Source organism: Sciurus carolinensis, chromosome 3 (genome assembly GCF_902686445.1).
Source record: "Sciurus carolinensis chromosome 3, mSciCar1.2, whole genome shotgun sequence".
NCBI lineage: Eukaryota > Metazoa > Chordata > Mammalia > Rodentia > Sciuridae > Sciurus > Sciurus carolinensis.
Genome location: NC_062215.1, coordinates 149,981,706 through 150,009,209, shown reverse-complemented (window position 1 = coordinate 150,009,209; position 27,504 = coordinate 149,981,706). Strand labels below are relative to the sequence as shown.

The 27,504-nt window shown below is 33.8% G+C and overlaps 1 protein-coding gene across 13 annotated transcripts in view; it reads right to left on the bottom strand.

Moving 5' to 3' along the window:
* Carf (calcium responsive transcription factor) overlaps positions 1-27,504 on the bottom strand; it is an 84,666-nt gene that overhangs the window by 23,899 nt on the left and 33,263 nt on the right. For 4 of the 13 annotated variants that reach the window (XR_007107941.1, XR_007107940.1, XR_007107945.1 and 1 more), the window contains exons 3-8: positions 20,627-20,745; positions 14,580-14,700; positions 13,857-14,084; positions 9,587-9,761; positions 8,434-8,563; positions 7,474-7,558 (exon numbers count right to left, since the gene is read on the bottom strand). Coding sequence is in view for 4 of the 13 variants with exons in the window: in XM_047547451.1 (XP_047403407.1) it covers positions 7,474-7,558; positions 8,434-8,563; positions 9,587-9,761; positions 13,857-14,084; positions 14,580-14,657 (696 nt within the window). In the remaining 9 variants the exon portion in view is untranslated. Of the gene's footprint in view, positions 1-7,473; positions 7,559-8,433; positions 8,564-9,334; positions 9,402-9,586; positions 9,762-11,533; positions 11,572-13,856; positions 14,085-14,579; positions 14,701-20,626; positions 20,746-27,504 lie in introns of those variants that run through there. The other 9 variants (XR_007107944.1, XM_047547455.1, XR_007107943.1 and 6 more) reach the window with 6 other exon arrangements.

Genomic DNA, 27,504 nt, shown 5'->3' with positions numbered 1-27,504 from the left:
ATCCAGATATTTAAAATTCTATTGGATAAAATTCAGATCAGCATAAAACTAGCCACCAAGTACTAATTTCGTATGGGGCTTCTTTTTTTAAAAAAATTATTTTTAGTTGCAGATGGACACAATACCTCTATTTTATTTATTTTTATGTGGTACTGAAGATCAAACCCAGTGCCTTACACATGTGAGGCAAGCACTCCACCACTGAGTTATAACCACAATCTGGGGGGCTTCTTTTAACTGAGATTAATTTTGAAATGATACTATGAATCTATCCGAGATCCTATAAAAATTGTGATTGCATCTCCTATAAAAATGTTACAAGGGCTGGGGAGATAGCTCAGCTGGTAGAGTGCTTGCCTTGCAATCACAAGGCCCTGAGTTCGATCCCCAGTACCGCAAAAAAAAAAAAAAAAAAGTTACAAAATAATTTTTTTCATTATATCAGAATTCTTTTTATTTTTTGTTTATTTTTATTTTTGTGGTGTCAAGGATCAAAACCCAGGTTCTCAAGGATGCTAGGCAACGGCTCTACCACTAAGCTACATCCACACACAGCTCAATATTCTTTTTATGAAGATCCTTCTCTGAGATAAATTCCTATTTGACCTTATGGGTGAGAAAAGACAATGAAAGCAATATTTTAAAATAAGTCATTTTGGAAAAATACACAATTAAAGACCAGAAATGGAAGAGTCAGGAGATTAGCGGGGAGGCTCTAACTGTAAGTACAAAATAACAAATGTCTATGGAAGAAGCGGGGTGGGGGTTGGGGGGTGTGGATCTCTAAAAGAAAAGCTTTTAAAAGAATCAAGGAAGACATTGGTATAAAACTTCATACTTGAATGTCTAAGAAATGGTATTTATCAAGGCTGGGGTTTTGGCTCAGTGTGGTAGAACACCTACCTAGCACGTGTGAGGCACTGGGTTCGATCATCAGCACCACATAAAAATAAATAAATAAAATAAAGGCATTGTGTTCATCTACACTAAAAATACATTAAAAAAAGAAATGTTATTTATCATTAAACAGAGAATTTATGAAGTGGAGCTAGTAATGGTACTGTAGATGATTTCAGTTTGGGATACAGTGAATTTGAGGTAAAATTCAAATATAGCTTCAATTAAAAAGCCAGAGATCTGAAACAAGAGCAAGAATTAAGGAACTGGTGACAGGTTTAGGAATCATTTTATAAAGAGTTGAAAGTCAATAAAATAGGTAAGTTCTCCAAGAAATAAAAATGTAAAAAAAAATAAAAGAAGGCCAAAGTAAACCTTGAAGAATTTCTAGCAAGAACATGAACAGAAATAAGTACAAGCAAGGAAAGTAAAGGAATGGTCCAAAAATTTAAAATAGAGAAAAATGATAGTGAAGTTTTATTGAAGACAGGTAAATTTAACATAAATAAAGACAAGGTTAAACAAATACAGCTTTATAAGTTGTACTCAAAAGTGGGCACTTTGGGATGAATTGTGATAAATAACCAGTTAAATAATTCTGGGTAAGGGAAACTGATTGCTGACAGCTGTTACCTGGAAGTTCACTGTTACAATACCTGCAGGTTTGATTACACCTGGCTGCCGCCAATTTGAGACAACAGCCAGGCTCCATAGGACCCCTGGCCAAACGGACTGAGCCCCGTCTCCAGGAGCCCTCAGGCCGACCGATCACTCCCTGCCTCTGGGGCCCTCACATCGACTGACTGTTCCCTGCTGCCAGGACCCCCAGACCAACTGACTGCGCCCTATCACCGGGACCCCAGACTGACTGATTGCACCCGGTCTCCAGGATCCCGCAACCAACCAAACACACCTGACCTCCAGGACCCCTACCTGACCAACCACACCCCACCTCTAGGACCTCCAGCTGACCACGTCCACACCCTGAGCTGCAGCTCCCCATTTGCCAACACATTGGAAGCCAGAGTGGCCATCTTGGATAATCCTGGAAGCTGGAGCTCTGATCTTTAGGTGGGGCAAATACCATCCTGAGATGCCTGCTGGAGGCTTGAAGCTGATTGTCAGGGGCTATTTGGTCTAGGATAGCATAGTGTCTGAATTGGGCACTGCTAATATTGATGTCTACTTACAGAAAAGGTTTTGGAAACCTATAGGGCCACTATAAGGCTATAGGGGTAAATCTGCAATACCCCAGATCTGCACTGCTAGAGGGGAAGATATATGAACATGAAAACACAAGGGAAGAAAATGATTCAAACAAATCTAGATTCTATATTAATAGAATCTAATGACAGTATGTTAGAAGAAATGTCAGAAAAGGACTTCAGATTATACATGATTAAGATGATTCGCGAAGCAAAGGATAAGATAAGAGAGCAAATGCAGGCAGTGAATGATAATACCAATAAGCTGAAAGAGCAACTGCAGGAAGCAAAAGATCATTTCAACAAAGAGATAGAGATTCTCAAAAAAAAAAAAAAAAAAAAAACCAAACGGAAATCCCTGAAATGAAGGAAACAATAAACCAAATAAAAAACTCAATGGAAAGCATCGCCAAAAGACTAGACCACTTGGAAGACAGAACCTCAGACAATGAAGACAAAGTATTTAATCTTAAAAATAAAGTTGCCCAAACAGAGAAGATGGTAAGAAATCAGGAACAGAATCTCCAAGAACTATGGGACATCATGAAAAGACCAAATTTAAGAATTATTGGGATTAGGAAGGCACAGAGATACAAACCAAAGGAATGAACAACCTATTCAATGAAATAATATCAGAAAATTTCCCAAACCTGAAGAATGAAATGGAAAATCAAATACAAGAGGCTTACAGAACACCAAATGCACAAAATCACAACAGATCCACACCAAAGCGTATTATAATGAAAATGCCTAACATTCAAAATAAAGATAGGATTTTGAAGACCGCGAGAGAAAAGCATCAAATTACATATAGGGGGAGACCAATACGGATAGCAGCCGACTTCTCAACCCAGACTCTAAAAGCTAGAAGGGCTTGGAACAACATATTTCAAGCTCTGAAAGAACATGGTTGCCAACCAAGAATCCTTTACCCAGCAAAACTAACCTTCAGATTTGAAGATGAACTAAAATCCTTCCATGATAAACAAAAGTTAAAAGAATTTACAAATAGAAAGGCTGCGCTACAGAATGTTCTCAACAAAATATTCCATGAGGAAGAAATGAAAACCAACATGTAGGTCAGCAAAGGGAGGAACTACTTTAGACAGAAACCACTCAAAGGAGAAACCAAGCCAAGTTAAAAACCAAAAATAAGCCCAAATGACTGGGAATACAAATCAGATCTCAATAATAACCCTGAACATTAATGGCCTAAACTCATCAATCAAAAGACATAGACTGGCAGACTGAATTAAAAAGAAAGACCCAACAATATGTTGCCTGCAAGAGACTCATCTCATAGAAAAAGACATCCACAGACTAAAAGTGAAAGGATGGGAAAAAACATACCATGCACATGGACTCGGTTAGAAAAGCGGGGGTTTCCACCCTCATATCAGATAAAGTGGACTTCAAGCCAAAGTTAGTCAGAAGGGATAAAGAAGGACATTTCATACTGCTTAAGGGAACCATAAATCAGGAAGACGTAATGATAGTAAATATTTATGCCCCAAACAATGGTGCATCCCTGTACATCAAACAAATCCTTCTCAATTTCAGGAATCACATAGAGCACAATACAGTAATTCTGGGTGACTTTAACACACTGCTGTCACCACTAGATAGATCTTCCAAACAAAAACCAACTAAAGAAACCATAGAACTCAATAACATAATCGATAACCTAGACTTAATAGACATATATAGAATATTCCATCCATCAACGAGTGGATTCACTTTCTTCTCAGCAGCACATGGAACTTTCTCGAAAATAGACCATATGTTATGCCACAAAGCAGCCCTTAGGAAATGCAAAAAAATAGAGATACTGCCTTGTGTTCTATCAGATCATAATGGACTGAGAATAGAAATCAATGACAAAATAAAAAACAGAAATTACTCCAACACCTGGAGACTAAATAATATGCTATTGAATGAAACATGGATAACAGAAAACATCAGGGAGGAGATAAAAAAATTCTTAAGAGGTCAATGAGAACGATGATGCAACATATCAAAATCTCTGGGACACTATGAAAGCAGTACTAAGAGGAAAATTCATTGCATGGAGCATATTCGAGAAAAGAACGAAAAGTCAACAACTACATGACCTAACATTACAGCTCAAAGCCCTAGAAAAAGAAGAACAGAATAACAGCAAAAGTAGTAGAAGACAGGAAATAATTAAAATCAGAGCTGAAATCAATGATATTGAAACAAAAGAAACAATTCAAAAAATTGACAAAACAAAAAGTTGGTTCTTTGAGAAAGTAAACAAAATAGACAAACCCTTAGTCACACTAATAAAGAGGAAGAGAAAATTCAAATTACTAAAATTTGTGATGAAAAAGGAAATATCACAATAGACACCACTCAGATACATAACATAATGAGAAGCTAGAAAATCTGTATTCCAACAAAATAGAATCTACCGAAGACACTGACAAATTTCTAGAGACATATGCTCCTCCCAAACTGAACCAGGAGGACATACACAATTTAAACAGATCAATATCAAACAATGAAATAGAAGAAGCCATTAAAAACCTACCATCCAAGAAAAGTCCAGGACCAGATGAATTCTCAGCCAAGTTCTACAAGACCTTCAAAGAAGAACTCATTCCAATACTTTGAGAAGTATTCCAGGAAATAGAAAAGGAGGGTACCCTACCAAATTCATTCTATGAAGCTAATATCACCCTTACACCCAAACCAGGAAAAGACACATCAAGGAAAAAAATTTTTGACCAATATCCTTGACGAACATAGATGCAAAGATCCTTAACAAAATATTGGCAAACCGTATCCAAAAACATATTAAGAAAATCATGCACCACGATCAAGTGTGGTTCATCCCTGGAATGCAAGGATGATTTAACATCCGTAAATCAATAAACGTAATTCATCATGTCAATAGACTTAAGGATAAGAATCATATGATTATTTCAATTGAGGCAGAAAAAGTGTTCGACAAAATACAACACCCCTTCATGCTCAAAACACTAGAAAAAATAGGGATAGTAGGAACGTACCTGAACATTGTAAAGGCTATTTATGCTAAGCCCATGGCCAACATCATTCTTAATGGAGAAAAACTGAAACCATTCCCTTTAAAAACGGGAACAAGACAGGGATGTCCTCTTTCACCACTTCTATTCAACACTGTCCTCCAAACTCTAGCCAGAGCAATTAGACAGACTAAAGAAATTAAAGGGATACGAACAGGAAAAGAGGAACTTAAGCTGTCATGACGTGATTTGCTGATGACATGATTCTACATTTAGAGGATCCAAAAACCTCCTCCAGAAAACTTCTAGACCTCAGCAAAATAGTAGGCTATAAAATCAACACGCATAAATCTAAAGCATTTTTATACGCAAGTGACAAAACATCTGAAAGGGAAAGGAGGAAAACAGTTCCATTTGAAATAGCCTCAAAAAAATAAAATACTTAGGAATCAATCTAACCAAAGAGGTAAAAGATCTCTACATGAAAACTACAAAATATTGAAGAAAGAAATTGAGGAAGACCTTAGAAGATGGAAAGATCTCCCATGTTCTTGGATAGGAAGAATTAATATTGTCAAAATGGCCATACTACCAAAAGTGCTATACAGATTCAATGCAATTCCAATTAAAATCCCAATGACGTACCTTACAGAAATAGAGCAAGCAATCATGAAATTCATCTGGAAGAATAAGAAACCCAGAATAGTTAAAGCAATCCTTAGCAGGAAGAATGAAACAGGGGGTATTGCAATACCAGAACTTCAACTCTACTACAAAGCAATAGTAACAAAAAGGGCATGGTATTGGCACCAAAATAGACAGGTAGATCAATGGTACAGAATAGAGGACATGAACACAAACCCAAATAAATACAATTTTCTCATACTAGACAAAGTTGCCAAAAATATACAATGGAGAAAAGATAGTCTTTTCAACAAATGGTGCTGGGAAAACTGCAAATCCATATGCAAGAGAATGAAACTAAATCCCTATCTCTCACCCTGCACAAAAATCAACTCACAATGGATCAAGGACCTTGAAATCAGACCAGAGACCCTGCATCTTATAGAAGAAAAAGTAGGTCCAGATCTTCAACTTGTTGGCTTAGGATCAGACTTCCTTAACAGGACTCCCATAGCACAAGAAATAAAAGCAAGAATCAATAACTAGGATAGATTCAAACTAAATAGCTTTCCTCAGCAAAGGAAACTATCAGCAATGCGAAGAGAGAGCCTACAGAGTGGGAGAAAATCTTTGCCACTCATACTTCAGATAGAGCACTAATTTCCAGAATCTATAAAGAACTCAAAAAACTCTACACCAAGAATACAAATAATCCAATCAACAAATGGTCTAAGGAAATGAACAGACACTTCACAGAAGAAGATCTACAAGCAATCAACAAACATATGAAAAAATGTTCACCATCTTTAGTAGTAAGAGAAATGCATATCAAAACTACACTAAGATTCCATCTCACCCCAATTAGAATGGCGATTATCAAGAACACAAGGAAAATAGGTGTTGGAGAGGATGTGGGGAAAAAGGTACACTCATACATTGTTGGTGGGTTGCAAATTAGTGCAGCCACTCTGGAAAGCAGTGTGGAGATTCCTTAGAAAACTTGGAATGGACCCACCATTTGACCCAGCTATCCCACTCCTGGGCCTATACCCAAAAGACTTAAAATCAGCATACTACAGAGATACAGCCACATCAATGTTCATAGCTGCTCAATTCACAATAGCCAGATTGTGGAACCAACCTAGATGTCCTTCAATTGATGAATGGATAAAGAAACTGTGGTATATATGTATACAATGGAATATTACTCAGTCATAAAGAATGATAAAATTATGGCATTTGCAGGCAAATGGATGAAATTGGAGAATATCATGCTAAGTGAGATAAGCCAATCTCAAAAAACCAAAGGACGAATGATCTCACTGATAAGTGGATGATGACACATAATGGGAGGTGGGAGGGATTAGTGTTAGGGTTAGGGTTAAGATTAGGGTTAGGGAGCAGGGCAAGAATGGAGGAAGGAAGGACTGTATAGAGGGAAAAGAGAGGTGGGAGGGGTTGGGGGGAGGAAAAAATAACAGAATTAGTCAAACATCATTACCCTATGTAAATGTATGATTTTGCAAATGGTATGCTGTACCATCACTCCATGTACAAACAGAAACAACATGTATCCCATTTGTTTACAATAAAAATAAATTTTACAAAATGTACATGGAGTTCATGCTAAGAAATACAGAATTTTCTGTCATATTGGAGAAAAACATTCATACCAGTGGAAATAAAAATGGAGTATAAACTTAAAAAAAAAAAAAAATTCTGGGTTATTTTTAACTCACCTCACAGCTCCTAAGACGGCAGGCCCATATAGGTGTGTTAGAAGAGAGTGATTGAAGAGGAGCCAACAAAGGTTCTTCAAGCATTCTGGGATAGGGAAAAAATATATATAAACATAGAACATACACATACACACACACACACAAAACACATTTAATTTCTTCATCTTTTTAGCCAGTGTCAAAAGAATATATTGAGATCATCAATAAAAAATTGTAACTACAGATTGATTAAATGGCTTATTAATTATCATTTTCTTTAGTAATTGCTATTTTTTTAACTGAAAGGCCAAAGTTTGTTCTTTGTACCTGTAGTCTCCTCAAATTTAATTATTTCGTATCTCTTCCAAATCTTATTTTGTACTCTTCTTATTATATGATTATTTTCCATTTATCAAAAATAAGCTAATAAAACATCTTCAGGTGACTTGTATAGAGTAATAGTATGTAAGCTCTAAGATTGTCATAAATATTGTCTTACTTCAAAAATACTTTCATAGAACAATTAAAAGAATTTAGATACATAATAACATACTTTAAATATTTTTCTAAATTTAAAGTGTTAAGGCAAAAATAAAAAATGAAAGAGAAGTTAGCAAAAAACTGTAAACTTTGGCAGAGAGGAATCACATACATAAAAATGGGATGAAACCATTAAAAATGTTTAGGATCTATAATGGATATATCTTCAGTCTAAAATTCTATTAGACACTTGCATATTACTTTGAAAGATAACAGGTAAGCGTCACTGAGGAAAAGTAGCACTTTTGACATTTATAGCTTCTAGAGTAGACTTGTTATTTGCAAGAAGCCATAAAAATAATTAGAGACATTTAATGAGAGTTTCTGTTTTTTGGAACTTCTGATCTTTTGAACTGTCAGCCAGTTTCAGATGTGATAATTTTTTTAAAAAGATTTCCATGGTGATTTCAAAAGATGAGCTTCTCTTTCTCACTGACTTACCTGCTTGCTGACTTTTTGGGCAATCCAAGCGATGTGTGTGGATGAAGAATGTAACTACTGGTGTTGTCAGCTGGAACGTCCACTCTTATAGCTGGTAAGTTTCTGTCACTGGGTTTCTCTTCAGAGACATCTTAATAAAAAGAACAAGAAAAAAGTGACATCAGTATCTTGAATAATATTATGAGACTGTACCTACCTAGAACATAAATATTTGTAATAGGAAAAGAAAGAATTGTTCTGAAACTAAAGATAACAAAACTTAAAATGCTTTACTGAGAATGTCTCTGATAAACCTATTTACATTTAACTTGTAAATCTGACTACTGAAATTTTATAATTGAGTTTTTGGAACTTATGTCAAACATCTAGGATATAAAAGTGGTAGAAATTGTTATATTAAAGAGTTTTACATTATACTAAGAAAATGTAAAACTTTCTTGTATATTGTGTTTATAATGCTTTCTGCAAACTATGTTTTTTCCTTAACATTTAATGACTGTTAACAAAGACAGACAATCATAAAATGAAGGTAAACATATCTACCTTATGTCATTAGATAGGAAGGAGTAACAAAACAATGTAGCTATGATATTAGAAAAGAGATTCAAATAGAAAAGAGAAGTAAACAAAAAGAAGAGAACAAACAGGGATATTATCAAACATATAAAGAAAGAATATGTAAAAATAAATGGGGAGCATGATTCTCCTCTCTGAATTTGAAGGAATAAAGGAAAGAGGATAAAAAAATCATAGCTAAAAAAAAGTAATGATTCACATAACTAACAAAATATTATGAAAATGTAAATGTAAAAATCTTCTTGTAGCTAAGCACTATATTCTTGTTATTGTTGCTGTTATTATTACCATTATTATAATTAAGAAAAATTTATTTTATGCTCACTGGTCATTTGGGAGGAAGCAGGAGTCAACCAGCTTCATAGAATTCCAATATGAAATAGACAGCTAACCTAGACAGGAGTTGAAAAATGAACTTGAAATTTATTTGGGCTGAGAAATTTTTTTTCTAATTATTCAGTTCATAATCTTACCTAAAGAGATCAATGTTAACACTGACTTTTATAAGGTGATTTAATATAATATATATTTGTTCCTCAAAATATTCTCAAATCCCTTATCTCCCATTACTACTTACCCTGAGGACTATTTACATCCACAAGCTGCCCCTGAGGTATAATCACTTGTGCCATTCCTGACTGGGTAGGTGGAATTACACGAAGCACCTGTCCATTTTCTGATGGGCTAGCAACGATCATCTTGGAAGCATTAAACAAACAAACAAACAAACAAACAAAAACAAATGCATATGCCTACAGTGGTTTAACAGAATGATTAGTTAAGTAAATTATTAAAACACATAACTACCCCTATGATAGATATTATTTCCCCCATTTTACAGATGAAAACCTTGAGACATAAAAATCTTTTTCAAGTTCTCATAACAGATAAGTAGTGAAGCTAGGATTCAAAACAGGCAGTTTCAAAGCTAGGATTCAAAACAGGCAGTTTCAAAGCTAGGATTCAAAACAGGCAGTTTGACCCAACAACTTGTTTTTAACTACCTATGGTCTTAATCATTATAGTGCATGCATGAGGTCTAATTACCTAGTAATCTGAAAAAGGTCTGATTGGACTTAACACATTTATGTTTTGCTACTTACTGTATTATCCATTCGTGTTTGACATATTTGTGTGGCCATTATCTGTCTTATATTTTAAATCATTTTCATTAGTTTAAAACGGTTAACGTGGGCTGGGGATATAGCTCAGTCGGTAGAGTGCTTGCCTCGCAAGGCTAAGGCCCTGGGTTCAAATCCCCAGCACCACAAAAAAAAAAAAAAAAAAAAAAAAAAAAAAAAAAAAAAAAAAAAAAACGGTTAACGTGTTAGATATTTAACTAACCAAGATTTTTTTGTATCTCTGCACTTATACACCTGTCTTGGTCCATAAAGATTACTATGGAGTGCCCCATAGGAATTTATTGTACTTTTTTTTAGTTTAACAATTGAACCTACTGTCTCAAATTTAAAGGAGTATCAACCAAAAAGGCACGTGAAATTGAAGAAAAACATTTGGAGTCTACCATTTGAAAATACAGCTTATTCCAATATGTAACTGAAAATATATTTTTGGACTACATATAAACTTAATTACCTAATACTGGCCCCCACTGGCACAGTTTTACTGCTCTACTCAGTCTTCTGACCTCTCTTTTGCAGGTAACTCTTAAATCATTCAAACCCATTCTCCTAGATTTACTTATTATTATGCAGAACATGAGAACATGTTTGATGTTTGATGGAGACTGCATTCCAACTTTAAAAGAGTCATTTGAAAAATATGTGAATTTAAATTAGAAAAAAAATTAATCAGGAGGGAAAAACTTCAGCAAAGTAGAATACTTTAAACAAAATCATAAACTTTTCCCAGAAATTATCCTTCCCCCAGTGTTTATCACATTTCTTGAAATAAAAATATCTTGCCATACCTCTTATTACTTCAACATGAGAAAACAATTGTAAACTTTGATGATAACAACTGCTTATATTTGTTGAGTTCATACTAAGTGACAGGACCTTAGATATGTAAATTACCTCCTTCAATCCTCATCACATATATATGAAGTATATACCTTTAATAAATGAGGAAACTATCATACAGTGGTTACATAATGCATGTAAGATTATGCAGAACAATTTAGTAAGCTAAACTTTTAGAAGCAAGTTAAATTTCATATCCAAGCAAACAACTACTCCTTATAAACCACTACTCTGTACTGCCTCTCAAAATTTGGTAGCAAAAACAACATAAAAAATCCTGCTGAACTTAAAAGGCAAGAAAAATAATATTGTTTAAAAATTTTTCCCCTTACAAGATTGATACCTTTGAAAAATATGACTTTCTTCATTATTAGAAAATAAAAATGTTGTACTATTTTAATCAAATTAAGCACTACTTAAAATAAAATTAAACATGTATTTTTTATAATTTAATCATATGAAAACTTTGTTATTAAGACATCTATGAAACAACCACAGACATTAATTTTGAAACTATGTTTCCCAAGCACAGCGGAAGTTACCTTCATTTTCCCACTCTTTTGCTTATTCCACCTGGTACCTAAAAAATTATTTTCAATTCATGAATTTGACAATGGTGATAACAACATTACTTTCCTAATTAAAAATAGCTAACTATATTTCATCTTTGCTATGAAAACAAACAATATTGAAAAGTCATCTGCAGCAATACATTCTATTTGAGGCAGACCATAAAAATAAATAAAATTAATAAAAATATTAACCTTAGCTAAGTAGTCTTATATTTAATGGTCTCTCTGTGTTTCCAATAAACTCAAAATATCAACCCTACTTTACTTCAAAATCTAATCTATTGCACAGTCATTCACCACAGAATCTTTACAAGTTCCATGATAGCTTCTACATAAAAAAATCATATTGGAAAAAAATTCTATTTCTTTTAAAAAGTTCCACTTGATGGGAGATGTTGGTAATGAGAGAGACTATACATATGAGGGCAGGGGCTATTTATGCAGAAATCTCTGTCTCTTCAGCTTAATTTGACTGTGAACCTAAAACTGCTCTAAAAAATAAAATTCATTAAAAATCCAAGTGCAGTAGTATATATGCCTGTAGTCCCAGTTACTTGGGAGACTGAGGCAGAATTCTTTGAGCCCACCAATTCCAGACTAACCTGAGCAATATAGCAAGATCCTGTCTCAAAACACTAAATAAATAAAATCAGGTTAATTAAATAAAAAAACAAAAAACAAACAAACAAAAATTTCATAAATTCCACTAAGTTTCCCAGAATATCACTTTCTGATATTCTGGACATGAAAAATTAAAATGCCATTGTTTCACATAAAAATTATTTGTTGTATCTTAACCTCTGCTGGTGATCTAGTATGGTTATAGAAGCTTACCCCTTTCAGTCCAGGCATAGGCCTAGAAATATATCAAGCCTAAACAGAAAGAAAAAGGACTTCTTAGACTAGAGAAGTCCAGTGCCAAAGTGCTAAAGCACTTGCCTAACATGCACCTGGCCCTAGGTTCAATCTCTAGTACTAGGAGGAAGAAAAAAAAGTCTCCTCTACACTTTGGTACATCTCCACCAATTACTATCCACTCAACAATCTAAATAATTTAGCAGAATCAGAAAGAAGCAAAATGTCATAAACTCTAGGACATGCTAGGAAACGAAACAAGGATTAAATTTTGGTAAAATGTTTCCCTGTGGTATAATATATAATTGGAGTTATTATGCTTTTAAAAATAATTCTTGCCAGGTGTAGTGGGGCACAGGAAGCTGAGGCAGGAGGATCAAGAGTTTAGCCTCAGCAACTTAGCGAGGCCCTAAGCAACTCAGTGAGACCCTGTCTCTAAATAAAATATTTTTTAAAAAAGGGTTGGGGATGTGGCACAATGGTTAAGCCCCTCTGAGTTCAATCCCCAGTAACAACAACAACAACAAAATCTTATTATAAAAGTAATAAAGGTACATTGGAGAAGATATGGAAAATTCCGGCAAACAAATGAGACATTATTCTTCATAGTGTTATGTACATATACTCTTACTAAACAGAGTAACAAGTTTTTCTCAATAATTTTTATTTCAATTACTTAAATTATGGAATTTGGTCAAAAATACTTTTAGCTAACAGTTTATATCAGCATTCTCATCTTTTTCATTTGTAAGCATTATGATTCATGCAACACATTTCTACCTACGAACATCAGGAAGGATAGGTCTAATTCCCAGTATACTAATGGTATCTCCATTGCTTTTTCCTTAAGAGAGATACCAGTATGTGGCATGTAAATGAATGAATGAGATGTTGATAAATTAATAACTCTGAGTTCACTCTAAAGAATATATTGAGAAAAATATAAGTTACGTGTAAACTTGGATAGTTAAGAACTAGTTACAGACAATGCTGCATTTCCAACTTAGCTCAAAGCACCAGTGTACCCAGGTTTAAGTGGCTGAGAAGGACTGACTAAATACTATTTGTAGTCCTGAAACAAAAGCTTTTAAAATCCTTACATAAAAATTAAATTAACAGTTGGGTACAGTGGTGCATGCCTATACTCAGACAGGAGGATTGCAAATTCAAGGCCCACCTCAGCAACTTAGGCCCTAAGCAACTTAGCCAGACCCTGTTTCAAATTAAAAAAAAAAAAAAAAAAAAAAAAAAGGTTGGGGATATATCTCAGGGGTAAGCACAAGGGATTAAATCTCCAGTACAAAAAAAAAAAAAAAAAAAGTCATTACTACACAGTAACACAATGTAAGTTAACAGTGTTAAGAAAACAAGGTTATCTAGTAAGATTAATACATTTTGCTAAATAGCATAAAACTGGTTATTTATAAAAAACACTCACCATTTGTGCATTAGAATCCCCCAATGAATGAAGTTCATATGGAACAGATTGTCCATTTTGGTCCACTAGATGGAACTGCTCTTCAGAAAGAGTCTGTGTCTGAGGTAGGGGCCCTGGTATATTCTGTGAAATGAGTGAATTATTTGCTTGAGGAGCAGAAATGGGTAAAACTGTAGGAGTATCATTTTGTCCAAAAGAAGAATCCCTAGAGTCCATACAGGTTAGATGCTTTTACAAAGAAAAAGAAAACAAAACAAAACAAAACACTTTAGTCACTGTAAAATATATGATTACTATTTTTTAAAAAGAAGAATGTATATAATAAAAATGGTAACTTATTTTTTCAGGCAATTATTCATTTTTCTTTTGCAAGAGCTTTTAATTTACACAAGGTATTTCTCAAGTGAATTTTTAAATTTTATTTTATATTAATCTCAATTTTATTAAAATAAATTTTATTAAAATAAAATTAACCATGAGAATATATTCTAAGATAAAATATAATTAAATATACAGATTTTTCCTTGCACATAAACTTTTATGAATATGTTTAAGCATCACTTTAAGCTTTATAAAATTAATTGTATGACATAATATTTGGCTAAATATTCAAATTCTTAAATCATTAAATATAGTAACTTTTCCTTAAGCATGAAAAGTTGTTTAATGAATGGCATCTTGTTTTTTCTGAGAATGAAAAAAAGTTCCCAGCTGAATCTCTACCTCAAATTCCTCAGCATCTGTTTTTGACTCTTCATCATCATTACAGTTGACTCTTAATGAATCATTAGACTGTTCCATGCTGGCAACACACTCAATTCCATTTTCTCCTACTGTTTAGTAGCTGAAAGAGTTTAAATACATGATCAACTGAGTATTTAACATTTTTATGGAATTTTTTTATCTTAAACAAATCCCTCATTTACCCTACTGTGGTACCTTATACACTTTAGGTAAAATCATTTCTACGATGATTATCATAAAGACAATGTTTTTGTTAAATGACTTGTCAAGGCATTCTGTCTATAATACATTTGATATAGAGTAAAGATTAGGATTTTGTAGTTCCCTCATCCTATTCTTAATTACATCCCAATACTGGCTTATTAAAATTGCTTTTCTGTAACAGGGTTCTTATACCCTTACAAATAATTCTAAATTACTCACTTCAGAATGATTTATGCAAATAAAGGTTTTTAACTTTATGAATTGGATATGTCTTATTGTCACATTATATAATTTTAGAAAAGATGTCTGAGCCAGGTGCGGTGGCACATGCCTATAATCCCAGCTACTCAGGAGGCTGTATAGATAGGGATTAAGTATACAGAAGTCTCTCCTTATCCATGGGGGATATATTCTGAATACTCCTGTGGATGCCTATAACCTCAGATAGTACCAAACTCATACAGGCTATGTTTTTTTTCCCTATTCATACACACCTAGGATAATACTTAATTTATGTACTAGGCACAGGAAGACATTAACATAACTCATAATAAAATAGACAATTATAACAACATCCTCAGCTAGGTATGGTGGCTCCATCTGCAATCTCAACTACTTGGGAGACTGAGGCAGGAAGATCATGAGTTTGAAGATAGCTTAGGCAACAAATCAAGACTGCTTCAAACAAACAATATCTTGTAATAAAAGTTATTTAAATCTTATGAATTGTTTATTTCTGGAATTTTCCATTTAATATTGTCAGACCATGATTGACTAGGTAACTGAAACCATGGAAAATGAATACACAGTTAAGAAGGTATTACTGAACACAATTCTTACTATTACAATATAATTATATAACTTAATATTAGCTTGGCAAACCTTGGAAAATGAAGAAATATTCATACAAAATACTTTTTCTCAAAATGTTTCCTTTTTAAAAATAATTTTATTCATTTATTTATGTATGTATGTATGTATGTATGTATGTGGTGCTGAGGATCGAACCCAGTGCCTCACACATGCTAGGTTAAGTGCTCTATGATTGAATCACAACCCCAGCCCATGAAATACTTTTGAGTCATTTAGACCTAGTGATTTTCAATTGAGATGATTTTGTAAGGTTATAAAATCAGTCCTAATTTTATATATAGCTATAAATATCTTTGAATTGCTTCTACTTAGGATTTTATTTTATTCTACTTTTTGGTACCAGGGATTGAACCTAAGTCCTCACACACACTAGGCAAATATTCTATCACTGAGCCATATCCTTCGTCCTCCCTTTAGAATTTTAAATAATCACTTACATCTTGATCTAACTTATTATAAAAATTCCAGGGCTGGGGAGATAGCTCAGTCGGTAGAGTGCTTGCCTTGCAAGCACAAGGCCCTGGGTTTGATCCCCAGCACCACAAAAAAAAAAAAAAAAATTCCAGAATAATCTGTAGTTACTTCTTGGGCTATAGAAGAGCATTTTAAAAATATCTTTCTGCTCTTTTAAAAATTTCATATACTATATTACTCGAGAATAAAATTTTTTCAAAGAGGATTAAAAAGTAAAATGAGACTTCTGCTAATGGAAATATGGCAGATTAGACACTTGTAGAAGATTCATTTGTTATAAAACATCTGTAATTCCAGTGACTCAAGAGGGTGAGGCAGGAGGATCACAAGTTCAAAGCCAGCCTTAGCAATTTAGTGAGGCCCCATGCAACTCTGTGACAGTCTCAAAATAAAATATTAAAAGGGATGTATCTCTCTGGTAAGCACCCCTGGGTTCGATCCCTGGCACCAAAATCAAACAACCAACCAAACAAACAAAAAACACAAAAAGTTGACTTAAAATAAAATATTTTGTGACTGTCCACTCTGTTGTTTGTCCAAAAAAAAAAAAAAAAAAAAAAAAAAGGAAAGCAAAAGCTTTAGGAATCAACAAGAATAAAATACTCAGGAATGAAATTAGCCAAGGAGATTAAGTGCTTATACATTGAAATTACAAAACATTGCTGAAAATAATTAAAGAAGACCTAAATAAATGGGAAGTAATACTGTGTTTATGGATTGGAAGATAATATCATTACATTGGCAATACTACTCAAAGTGATCTATAGATTCAATGTAATCCCTATTATAACTCTAGGTTTTCTGTAAGGTAATAGAAAAGTTGATCTTAAAATTTATATGCAATTGCAAGAACTGAATAACCAGACAATCCTGAAAAAGAAAACTATTTTCAGATTTCAAAATCTACTACTAAGCTACAGTAATCAAGAATGCAGGGCTACAAAAATAAAAATAAATACAAATTTTAGAGTAGGGGGAGTAGCTCAGTGGTAAAGCACTTGCCTAGCACCTGTGAGGTCCTGGGTTTGATCAAAAGCATGGCAAACAAACAAACAAACAAAAAACATGGTACTGACATAAGGATAACATAAAACAATGGAATAGGACTGAGAGTCCACAAATTCTTATATTGATGATTAAATGATTTTTGACAGGGTACTAAAAGCATTCAATGGAAAAAGACACTCTCTTCAATAAATAGTGCCAGGAAAACTAAATATAAATAACTGTAAGAGCTAATACCATACAACTCTTAGAAAAAATCCCAAACAACCCAATTTAAAAATGGGCAACAGGCAAAGGGATGCAGGTGATGGCACACGCCTGTATTCCCAGCAACTCAGGAGGCTAAGGCAGCAGGACTGCAAGTTTGAGGCCAGCCTGGGAAACTAAGTGAGACCCTGATTTGAGAGGGGGAAAAAAACAGAACAAAAAAAGGGGTCTGGAGATGTAGCTTGGAGGTAGTAAGCCCCTGGGTTCAATCCCTAGTACCACACACACACACACACACACACAAAAGGCAAATATATTTCTTCAAAGAATGTGATAAAGAAACCATGTTGGAATGGCCAACAAGCACATGAAAAAATGATTGGTGTCATTAGTAAGATGCCACTTCATATGTACTGGATAGCTACATATATTATACATATATATATACACATTTTATATCTATCTATCTATAGGCATGTATTGTTATAAGTATATGTAGATAGTACTGAAAATATACACATATTATATATATGTGTATGTATGACAATCTGGAAATATAAATGTGAACTAGATATTTGATAATATTAAGTAATTTTTGCTGTGTTTTTTAAGTATATAAATGATGATATGGTAAGGTTAATATTTATGGATAAAATTATATCATGTTATGATGTCCAGGATTTGTTTCAAAGAATATCAAGGTCAGAGAAAGTGGTTAAAATATAAGAGTATAAACAAAACAAGACCATCATACAACAATAATTGCTAAAGGTGATAAATTAGAGCCAGGCACAGTGGCATACACTGTAATTCCAGCAACTTGGGAAGTTGAAGAAGGAGGACTGCAAGCTCAAGGCCAGCCTGGGATACTTAGGTGACTAAAAATAAAAAATAAAAAAGGGCTGGGGATGTAGCTCAGTAGTAGAGCACCCCTGAGAGTTCAATATCCAGTGCCACAAAAACAAACAAAACTGATATATGACTAACAGGCATTGATTTGTTCCTACTTCTGTATATTTTAAAATTTTCCTTTAAAAACATTTTAAAAATGAATAGAATTTAGGGCCAAACAGACAAATGCTCTGTCAAAGTGCAAGGTTTCATTATAACTACTTCAATTTAAACAAACAAAAAACATGAAAATAAAGAAACAGGACAAGCTTGATTGATTTGACATACTTAAAACTCCTTTCCTGACAAATAAAGAACATGCTTCTCTGAAACTCATAAGGAACTTCAAATACTAGATTGGAATCATAATGAAAATACCATGTATCAAAACTTGTTGTAGTTCAGTGGCAAAGTGCTTGCCTAGCATGTGTGAGGCACTGGATTTGATCCTTAGCACCATATAAAAACAAATAAATTAGATAAAATAATTTAAAAACACTATTGGATATAGCAAATGTAAAATTTCAAGGGAAATTTACAGCCTTAAACCCCTCTTTTAGGAAAAAAAAGAAAAGAAAATTTCAGTTATACAGGATGAATAGGTTCAAGAGATCTATATTGTATATCACAATGGTTATAATTAGTAACAATAAATTTTAATATTTGAAAGTTGCTGCAAACTAGATGCATGGTGATCTTAGCCCACACACACACACACACACACACACACACACACACACACAAGTAAGTTGGGCTCAAGATGTGGCTCAGTGGTATAGCAACTGCCTAGCATGTACAAGGCCCTCGTTACTATCCCCAGGACCACACACACACACACACACACAAACACACACAAAGAGAATTATACAAGATAACATATATGTTAACTAGCTCAATTTAACTATTCAACAATTTATACATATATGCAAACATTATGCTGTACCATAAATAAATATATTTTTGTCAACTAAAAAATAAAAATTTAGCCAGGTATGGTGGTGCATGCTGTCATCCCAGTGGCTTGGGAGGCTGGGGCAGGCAGGAGGAACTCAAGTTCAAAGCCAGTCTCAGCAAAAGCAAGGCACTAAGTAACTCAGTGAGACCCTGTCTCTAAATAAAATGCAAAATAGGGCTGGGGATGTGGCTCAGTGGTTGAGTGCCCCTGAGTTCAATCCTCGGTAACCCCCCAAAATAAAATAAAATAAAATAAAATCTGGGTGGGGGGAGACAACGAACTAAGTGATCAACTTTTAAGATTAGAAATACAACAAATGGGGCTGGGGATATAGCTCAGTTGGTAGAGTGCCTGCCTCGCAAGCACAAGGCCCTGGGTTCAATCCCCAGCACTGGAAAACAAACAAACAAACAAACAAAAAACAACAACAAATGCAGACACATAAAAAGAAAGACTATATTAAAGAGAGCTATTCAATGAAACAGACCATAAAGACACAATAAAAGAGCTAATAAAGCCACAGGTTGATTCTCTGCAGGGAGAGAAAAAAGAAAGACAAAAAATGTCAGGAATAAAAAAAGGAACTAACTACAAAAGATGAGGATATCATGAATAAATTCCTAGAAAAAATAACTTACCAAAACAAATTCTGGAAGAATTTTAATGGCTGAATAGTCCTATATACATTAAAGAAACTGAATGTGAAAAATGTTGCCACAAAAAAATACCAAGACAAGACATTTTAAGTAAGTTTTTAAAAACTTTTTTTAAAAAAATTCCAATCCTATAAATACTCTTTTAATATTTTTAAAAAAGAGATTACTCCAAACTTATTCTTTTTTTTTTTTTTTTTTTTTGGGTGCTGGGGATCGAACCCAGGGCCTTGTGCTTACAAGGCAAGCACTCTACCGACTGAGCTATCTCCCCAGCCCCTCAAACTTATTCTAAGAGGACAATATAACCTACATGCCAAAATTGACAAGAACAGTATGAGGAAGAAAATTTATAGAACAATTTTAATTGTTACATGCACTATGTTTTCTAGTTTCTACATCTGATGCTCTGACATCTGTGACCCTGCAATTATGGAAGAACTTCTCCCAGGAATAACCAATTTCTAGACTCTCCTATAAACTTGCCCTTCCTATGCAAACTAACTAATCCAGACACAAATACCCAGCTCAACTTCCTTTATGGGGCACTCACCCTTTGGTATACTACTTCCCTGCCCTAATTATCCAAGGGCCAGGTATCAGACAAGAAGGGACAGCCAATACACCTGAGTCTAATGAAATTATTCAAACTAGCCAATATTAAACCTAACTAGTCAGCTTGCCCTGTTTTGCCCATTCTTTTTCCTGAAAACCACAATAAAGGTTTTTTTCACAGTTCCCTACCCTCTCTAACTGCTACCAACCTTAGTGTTGTTTTGTGTGGCCCTGTATGGTATGGCATGTTCCTCTCCTCTTGGAAGCTCTGAGTAATAAACAATCTTTTTAAAGGCAATCAACTCCTGTTCTGTTGGCCTCACCATACCTGAATAGAAATAAAATCCGTTTTAAAATGATCATAAACATATAACAATCCAAACAAAATCTCAGCATTGTAAAATAAAAATATTGTATTACATCAAATCTAAGATGCCATTGAATATAATATAAGTGCACCATTATTTTATGTACCATTAAGAAAGAAAAGAGATGAGAAATAACGATACATACTTTCTTATCACTTGAAGTTTTACTTCATAATTATTGAAAGGGTCTTTAAATTTAAACATTTTTATCATATAAAACTATTGCAACTATTATAACTATATAGTGCATATAACTATATAAAGAGGGAAATACATGCAAAATACATCTAAGGTTTCCCTTTGCATTCAGAATCTGATTCTTAGAATCACTTCAATTCAATCACTGGTATTCAACTTTTTTTCTTAATCCTATCTTTAAATAAACTCACAAAGGGAAAAAACACAAAAACTGAGCTCTTAGGATGGCTTTGCAATTATGCAGAACAAATCTATTTTTTAATCCAGCTTTGGAAGTATTGATGAAACCTGGCTAACTGCCTTCCCTTCCCTTCCAAAACCCATTCTGGTAGCGGTTAGGTTTCAAGGGTTGAAAGAGCATTCCATCACTTTCAATTTTTAGTTGCAGATGGATACAAAACCTTTATTTAATTTTTTTTTTAATGTGGTGCTGAGGATAGAACCCATTACCTCACATGTGTGAGGCAAGTACTCTACCATTGAGCTATAGCCCTAGCCCATCTGTGTGTGTGTGTGTGTGTGTGTGTGTATGTGCATGGTGCTGGGGACTGAACTCAGAGCCTTGTGCATGCAAGGCAAGCACTCTACCAACTAAGCTATATCCCCAGCCTACTTTTAAGTTTTGATACTGATGCTTTTGGATGGGCAAAGACATAGCAGAACCTGCTCTTTGGCCAACAGAGATTATAAAATACCACTAGTTATAAATTATGTTAATTTCAAAGCTATAAAAATGTGGAAAATGTGCATTCCAGAAATACTAACATGTATCATGAGCAGTGGAATTTTCCCAGAACTGCAAAAGAGATAAGTAGAAATCCATAAATGGCATCATCACATTAACAGCTTAAGAGGAGAAAACCATAATTATCTCAACTAGCTAAGGTTAAAATTCGTTTGATAAAATTCAATGTCAAAATAATGAAAAGAAGTTTCAATGAATTTGCATGTTAAAGATCCTACTAAACTGGGCACAGTGGCACAAGTCCGTAATCTCAGGGGCTAAGGCAGGAGGATTGCTAGCTCAGCAAGTTAGTGAGGCCCTTAAATAACTTATCAAGACCCTGTCACTAAATAAAATACAAAAAGGGCTGGGGATGTGGCTCAGTGGTTAAGTGCCCCTGGGTTTAATCCTCAGTACCAAAAAAAAAAAAAAAAAAAAAAAAAAATCCTGAAAACATGAGACCATTGATAGAAAGTATTTTTTTCTTTTTCAGAATTACAAACCAATCTAGAACAGAGAAATATAGCTGAGCTCTTTTAGAGCAAAACAGTCTGAAGAAAAAGAAAACAATTAAAGGACTACTTCACTTTATAATTTCCTAATAGACACATTTTCTGATAAGTAATAAATTGTTTGTTATGGAATATAGGCCAAAACGTAACCCAATACAGAGAAAACATTTATACTAGAACTCTATCAACAAAGCATAATACCAACTGCCTGAAAGAGTACAATGGCATAAAAAGTATAATCTGGCCAGGTGTGGTGGCACATGCCTGTAATCCCAGTGATTTGGGAGTCTGAGGCAGAAGGATTGAGAGTTTAAAGCTAGTCTCAGCAAAAGGGAGGCACTAAGCAACTCAGCGAGACCCTGTCCTCTAAGTAAAATATAAAAAAAGGCTGGGGATGTGGCTCAATGATTGAGTGCCCCTGAGTTCAATTCCCAGTACCAAAAAAAAAAAAAAAAAGTATAATCTGGTCAATTCTTTTTGACAAAAGGACCAAAGCAATCAAGAGAAAAGACATTCTTCTCAAGAAATGGTGCTAAAATTAAATAAGTATATGCAAAACAAAAACTTCAACTTTTACACCTCACACAACATAAAAAATTAACTTAAATCAGGCAAGGTGGTGCTTGCCTGTAATCCCAGCAACTCAGCAGGAGCCAGGGAGGTTCCAGGTTCAAGGCCAGCCTCAGCAATTTAATGAGATCTCAGCAACTTTGCAAGACCCTATCTCAAAAGAAAAAAATAAAAAGGACCGGGACTGTAGCTCAGTAGTAAAGTGCCCCTGGGATACAGTACAAAAAAAAATTAACTTAAAATTAATCATAGGTTATAAAACTTACAGATGGAAACATAAGGGAAAATCTTTATGAACTTGGGTTTGGCAAAGATGACTTCAGTATGAAACAAAAAGCATACAAAAAATAAAAACCTACAAATTAGACTTTATTAATATTAAAAACTCTTATTATAAATAGGAAAAATGATTTACAAAATATATACCTGACAAAGGTCTTGTAGTCAAACTCTATAGAACTCTTAGGACTCAATGAGACACCCTCCCTCCTCAAAAGGCACTTCACTAAAGATACACAGCTAAAAAAATAAGTACAGTAGAGTGCTTGCCTTGTAAGCACAAGGCCCTGGGTTCGATCCCCAGCACCCAAAAAAAAAAAAAAAAAATAAGTACATCAAAAGATGCTAATCAGTATTAATCATTAGGGGAATGGAAACTAAAATCACAATGATATGCCACTACACACTTATTGGAATGTCTAAAATTAAAAGAACCCAGCATATTAAATGTACACAAGGACATGGAGCCATTGAAACCCATACGTTAGTGGTGGTAATATAATCAGTACACCTCTTTTGACAATCATTTTGGCTGTTTTTTAAAAGTTAGTCGTGACATACCAAATGATGTAGCCATTACAATTTTAACTAATTATCAGAGAATTTAAAGTATACACATATATGAAGACTTTTCTAAAAAAAACTAAAAATAGGTCTAGAAGGCATAACCTGGTAAAGGCAAAAAACAAAAACAAAAATAACCACCGATTTTTAAATAATCAGTAAAAATTACTTCTAAAGTAAACAACAGTGTTAATCCTAATTACCCAGGATATGTTAAGTAGCAGAGTAGTAAGGACCGGAGTGAAAAATTTTAAAAATCAGAGCTAAAAACAGTAGAGTTTATTGGTTCAAATATGAAGTAATTGTGCTACAAGAAAAGCTGAAGTTTATTAATATCAAAAAATGAGGTTAATGTTCTTGGCTACCTTTCCCTCATTCACCAGAAGGAAACTATTAGGAAATTTTTTTCAATACATTTTTATTATTTTATTCTTTTTCTGTCATTACAAAAGCAATGTGTTAGTGAAGCAACTTAGAAAGTTAAAGTTACAGTTGGGCATGGTAATGCATGCCTGCAATTCTAACAATTAATTCCCAGAGGCTGAGGCAGGAGGATCCAAGTTTGAGCCTGGGCTGGAAAACTTTGCAAGACCCTGTCTCAAAATAAAATAAAAAGAACCAGGGATGCAGATATGGTACAGCACCTGTAGGTTCAAGCCCCAGTATTGCAAAAGAGAAAAAGAAAAAACAAAAGGAAAAAATTTAAAGTCACTTATAATTTTACAGAAAACACTACTATTAAATTTTGCATATTATTCTAGATTTTCTTTAAACATATTTTATATGCAGATAATTAATTCAATAAGTTCATACTTAGTACCTATATGACAAGTACTATTCTATATGCAGGGGATATGAGGAAGACTAAGACAACCAAAGTCTCTGCTAGGTAAAATTTATATTCTGTATATTTTATTTTATCTTTTTTTCCAGGGCTGGGGATCAAACCCAGGGCCTCCTATGTAGTAGGCAAGCATGTTACAATTGAGCCACATAACCCGATTCCATGTTTTATATATATTTATACCTATATTTTGAATTTTTAAAAATTAGATTTAATTCCAGATGTCAAAGAGCAAGTGAATACATACTTATGCTTGCTGATTAACTAATGTCAGCATATGAAAAATTCAAGACACTGACCTGTATATAGAGATTTATTTTATTTTAAAGTAGTTTATTTTATTTATTTTTTAAATGACTTTACATTTTTTTTAGATGCTGATAGATTTTTATTTTATTCATTTATTTATATGTGGTGCTGAAAATTGAACCCAGTGCAGTACACATGCTAGGCAAGTGCTCTACCACTGAGCCACAACCCCAGCTCCTTTAAAGTACTTTAAAAACTCACTGGGTAATTAGTTTCTTCAGATTTACTGAGGTGCTTCCATAAATCTAACATTTTTTTTTTGGAATTAAAGAGCTTCAGAAAATTCAATTTAGGTCAGCTCTCGTGGCATACATATGCCTGTAATCCCAGCAGTTCCACAGGCTGAGGCAAGAGGATCACGAGTTCAAAGTCAGCCTCAGCAACTTATGGAGGCCCTAAACAACTTAGCAAGGTCCTGTTTCTAAATAAACTATAAAAAAAGGGCAGGAGGTGTGTCACTCAGTGGTTAAGTACCCCTAGGTTCAATCTCCAGTAACAAACAAACAAACAAACAAAAAATCAATTTAGACCACTAACAGTTAACAAGATTTTACTTTATTACTGATGTGGCAAAATATTGGGACATACGAAATGTTGAAGCTCAATGAAATAAAACAGGAGCTTCATGAATTTTTTTCAAAAAAGTAGAGGTAGTCAGACCATATGAAAATTTTATTAGGTTAATTAAGCTGGTGACTATATGATTTGCCATCATAAATTTGTTTAAAATTCAAAACAATCACAGATCTTTTAAGAATTCTAGGATAGTTTTATAAAAATAAAGTCATACTTTTAAGAGAGAACTCGATTTAGATAAGAGAGAATAAGTTTTTATAACTATAAAGAGTAGAAATCTCAGCTCTACTCTTTATTGTAAAGTCATACAATAAGCCACATGACCTATTAGAATGAAATGTTTAAATGTTAAAACAAAGCAATCAAGTCAATAACAAATGCATACTAAAAGAAACAGATAATCTGAATAGAACTACATGTATAAAAGAAAATGAATCAACAATTAATAACCTTCCAAAATAGAATGTACCAGGTCCAGAAGGTTTCATTGATGAATTCCACCAAGCATTTAAAGGAGAAATGTACCAATTCTCTACATCTCCTCAAGAAAATAGAAACAGAACATTTAGTAATTCATTCCATGAGGCCAGCTTTGCCCTAATACCGAACCACATACAGATATTAGGAAAACTACAGATCAATACCACTCATGAACAGCTACAAAATTCATCAACAGAATATGAGCCAGTCAGATCTAATAATGTACAAAAAAATCATTCAATATGACCAATTGGGATTTATTCAAGGTATGAAAGGTTGGTTAACATGTGAAAATAAATTAATGTAATTCATCATATCAACAGACATCAGAATCACATTAAGCATCTCATCAACAAAACCATTTGATCACATCAATAGATTCAGAAAAAGCATTTGATGAAATCCAATTCCCCCATTCAGGACAAAAACTTCAACCATCTAGAAACAGAGGGGAACTTCCTTGACTTGATAATGCACATAGACAAAAACCTGTATTTAACCTCATACTGAGTGGTGAGAAACTAAATGCTTTCCCCCTAAGATGGGAAAGAGAATGCAGGATGTTCTCTTAACACTCCTATTCAGCAACATATTGGAAGTCTTAGATAATGCAATCAAAAGGGAAATAAAAGATATACAGATTGAGAAAAAAGATATACAACCATCTTTATTCATAAATGACATACTTGTCTTTGAAGAAAACATCAAAGAACAATAACAACAAAAAAACTCCAAGAACTAAAAAGTAATTGTAACAAATTTTCACACACGTTAATCGCTTTCTTATGTATCAGTAATGAAATCTGGTATTTGAAGTAAAAAACCACAACACACCCCGTATATGTGTCAAAATACATCCTGTCATGTATAATTAAAAGAATTAAAAAATTTAAAAAATAGTTATATTGGGCATATTAACAAAATGGTTCTGAAGTTTATATAAAAATGAAAAAGATACGGAATAGCCAGCAAAATACTGAAGAACAAAGTCATAAGACTGACACAACCCAACTTTAGACTTACACAAACCTATGGTAATCAAGATAATATATTATTAAAAAAAAAAACTAGGTCAATCAGACATTATTACCCTATGTGTATATATATATATGATCATGTGCAACCAGAAGAATGAAAAGTTGTACTCCATTTATGTATGATGTGTCAAAATGCATTCCATTGTCATATATAACCAATTAGAACAATATTTTTTAAAAGTTAAAAAAATAGATTAATAGATCAAAGGAACAGAATGAAGACTCCAATAAAGATTCATGATAATATTCTCAATTGATCTTTGACAAAGGAGCAAAGGCATTCAGTGGAGAAAGGGCAGTCTTTCTAAAAAAATTAATCATAGATCTAAATGTTGTTATGGTTTAGATATAAGATGTTCCCCAAAAGCTCATGTGTTAGATATGAAAGAATTTTCAGAAGTGAAATGATAGGGTTATGAGAGCCTTAACCTAATCAGGGGACTAGATTCATTGATATGAATTAACTGGGTGGTAACTGTAGACAGGGTATAGGTGGAGGAAGTAGATCACTGTAGGCATGCTTTGGGGGTTCATATTTTGTCCCTGGTGAGCAGAGCTCTCTCTGCTTCCTGATGGCCATCTCCTGAGCTGCCTTCCTCTGCCATACTCTTCTCCCATGATGTTCT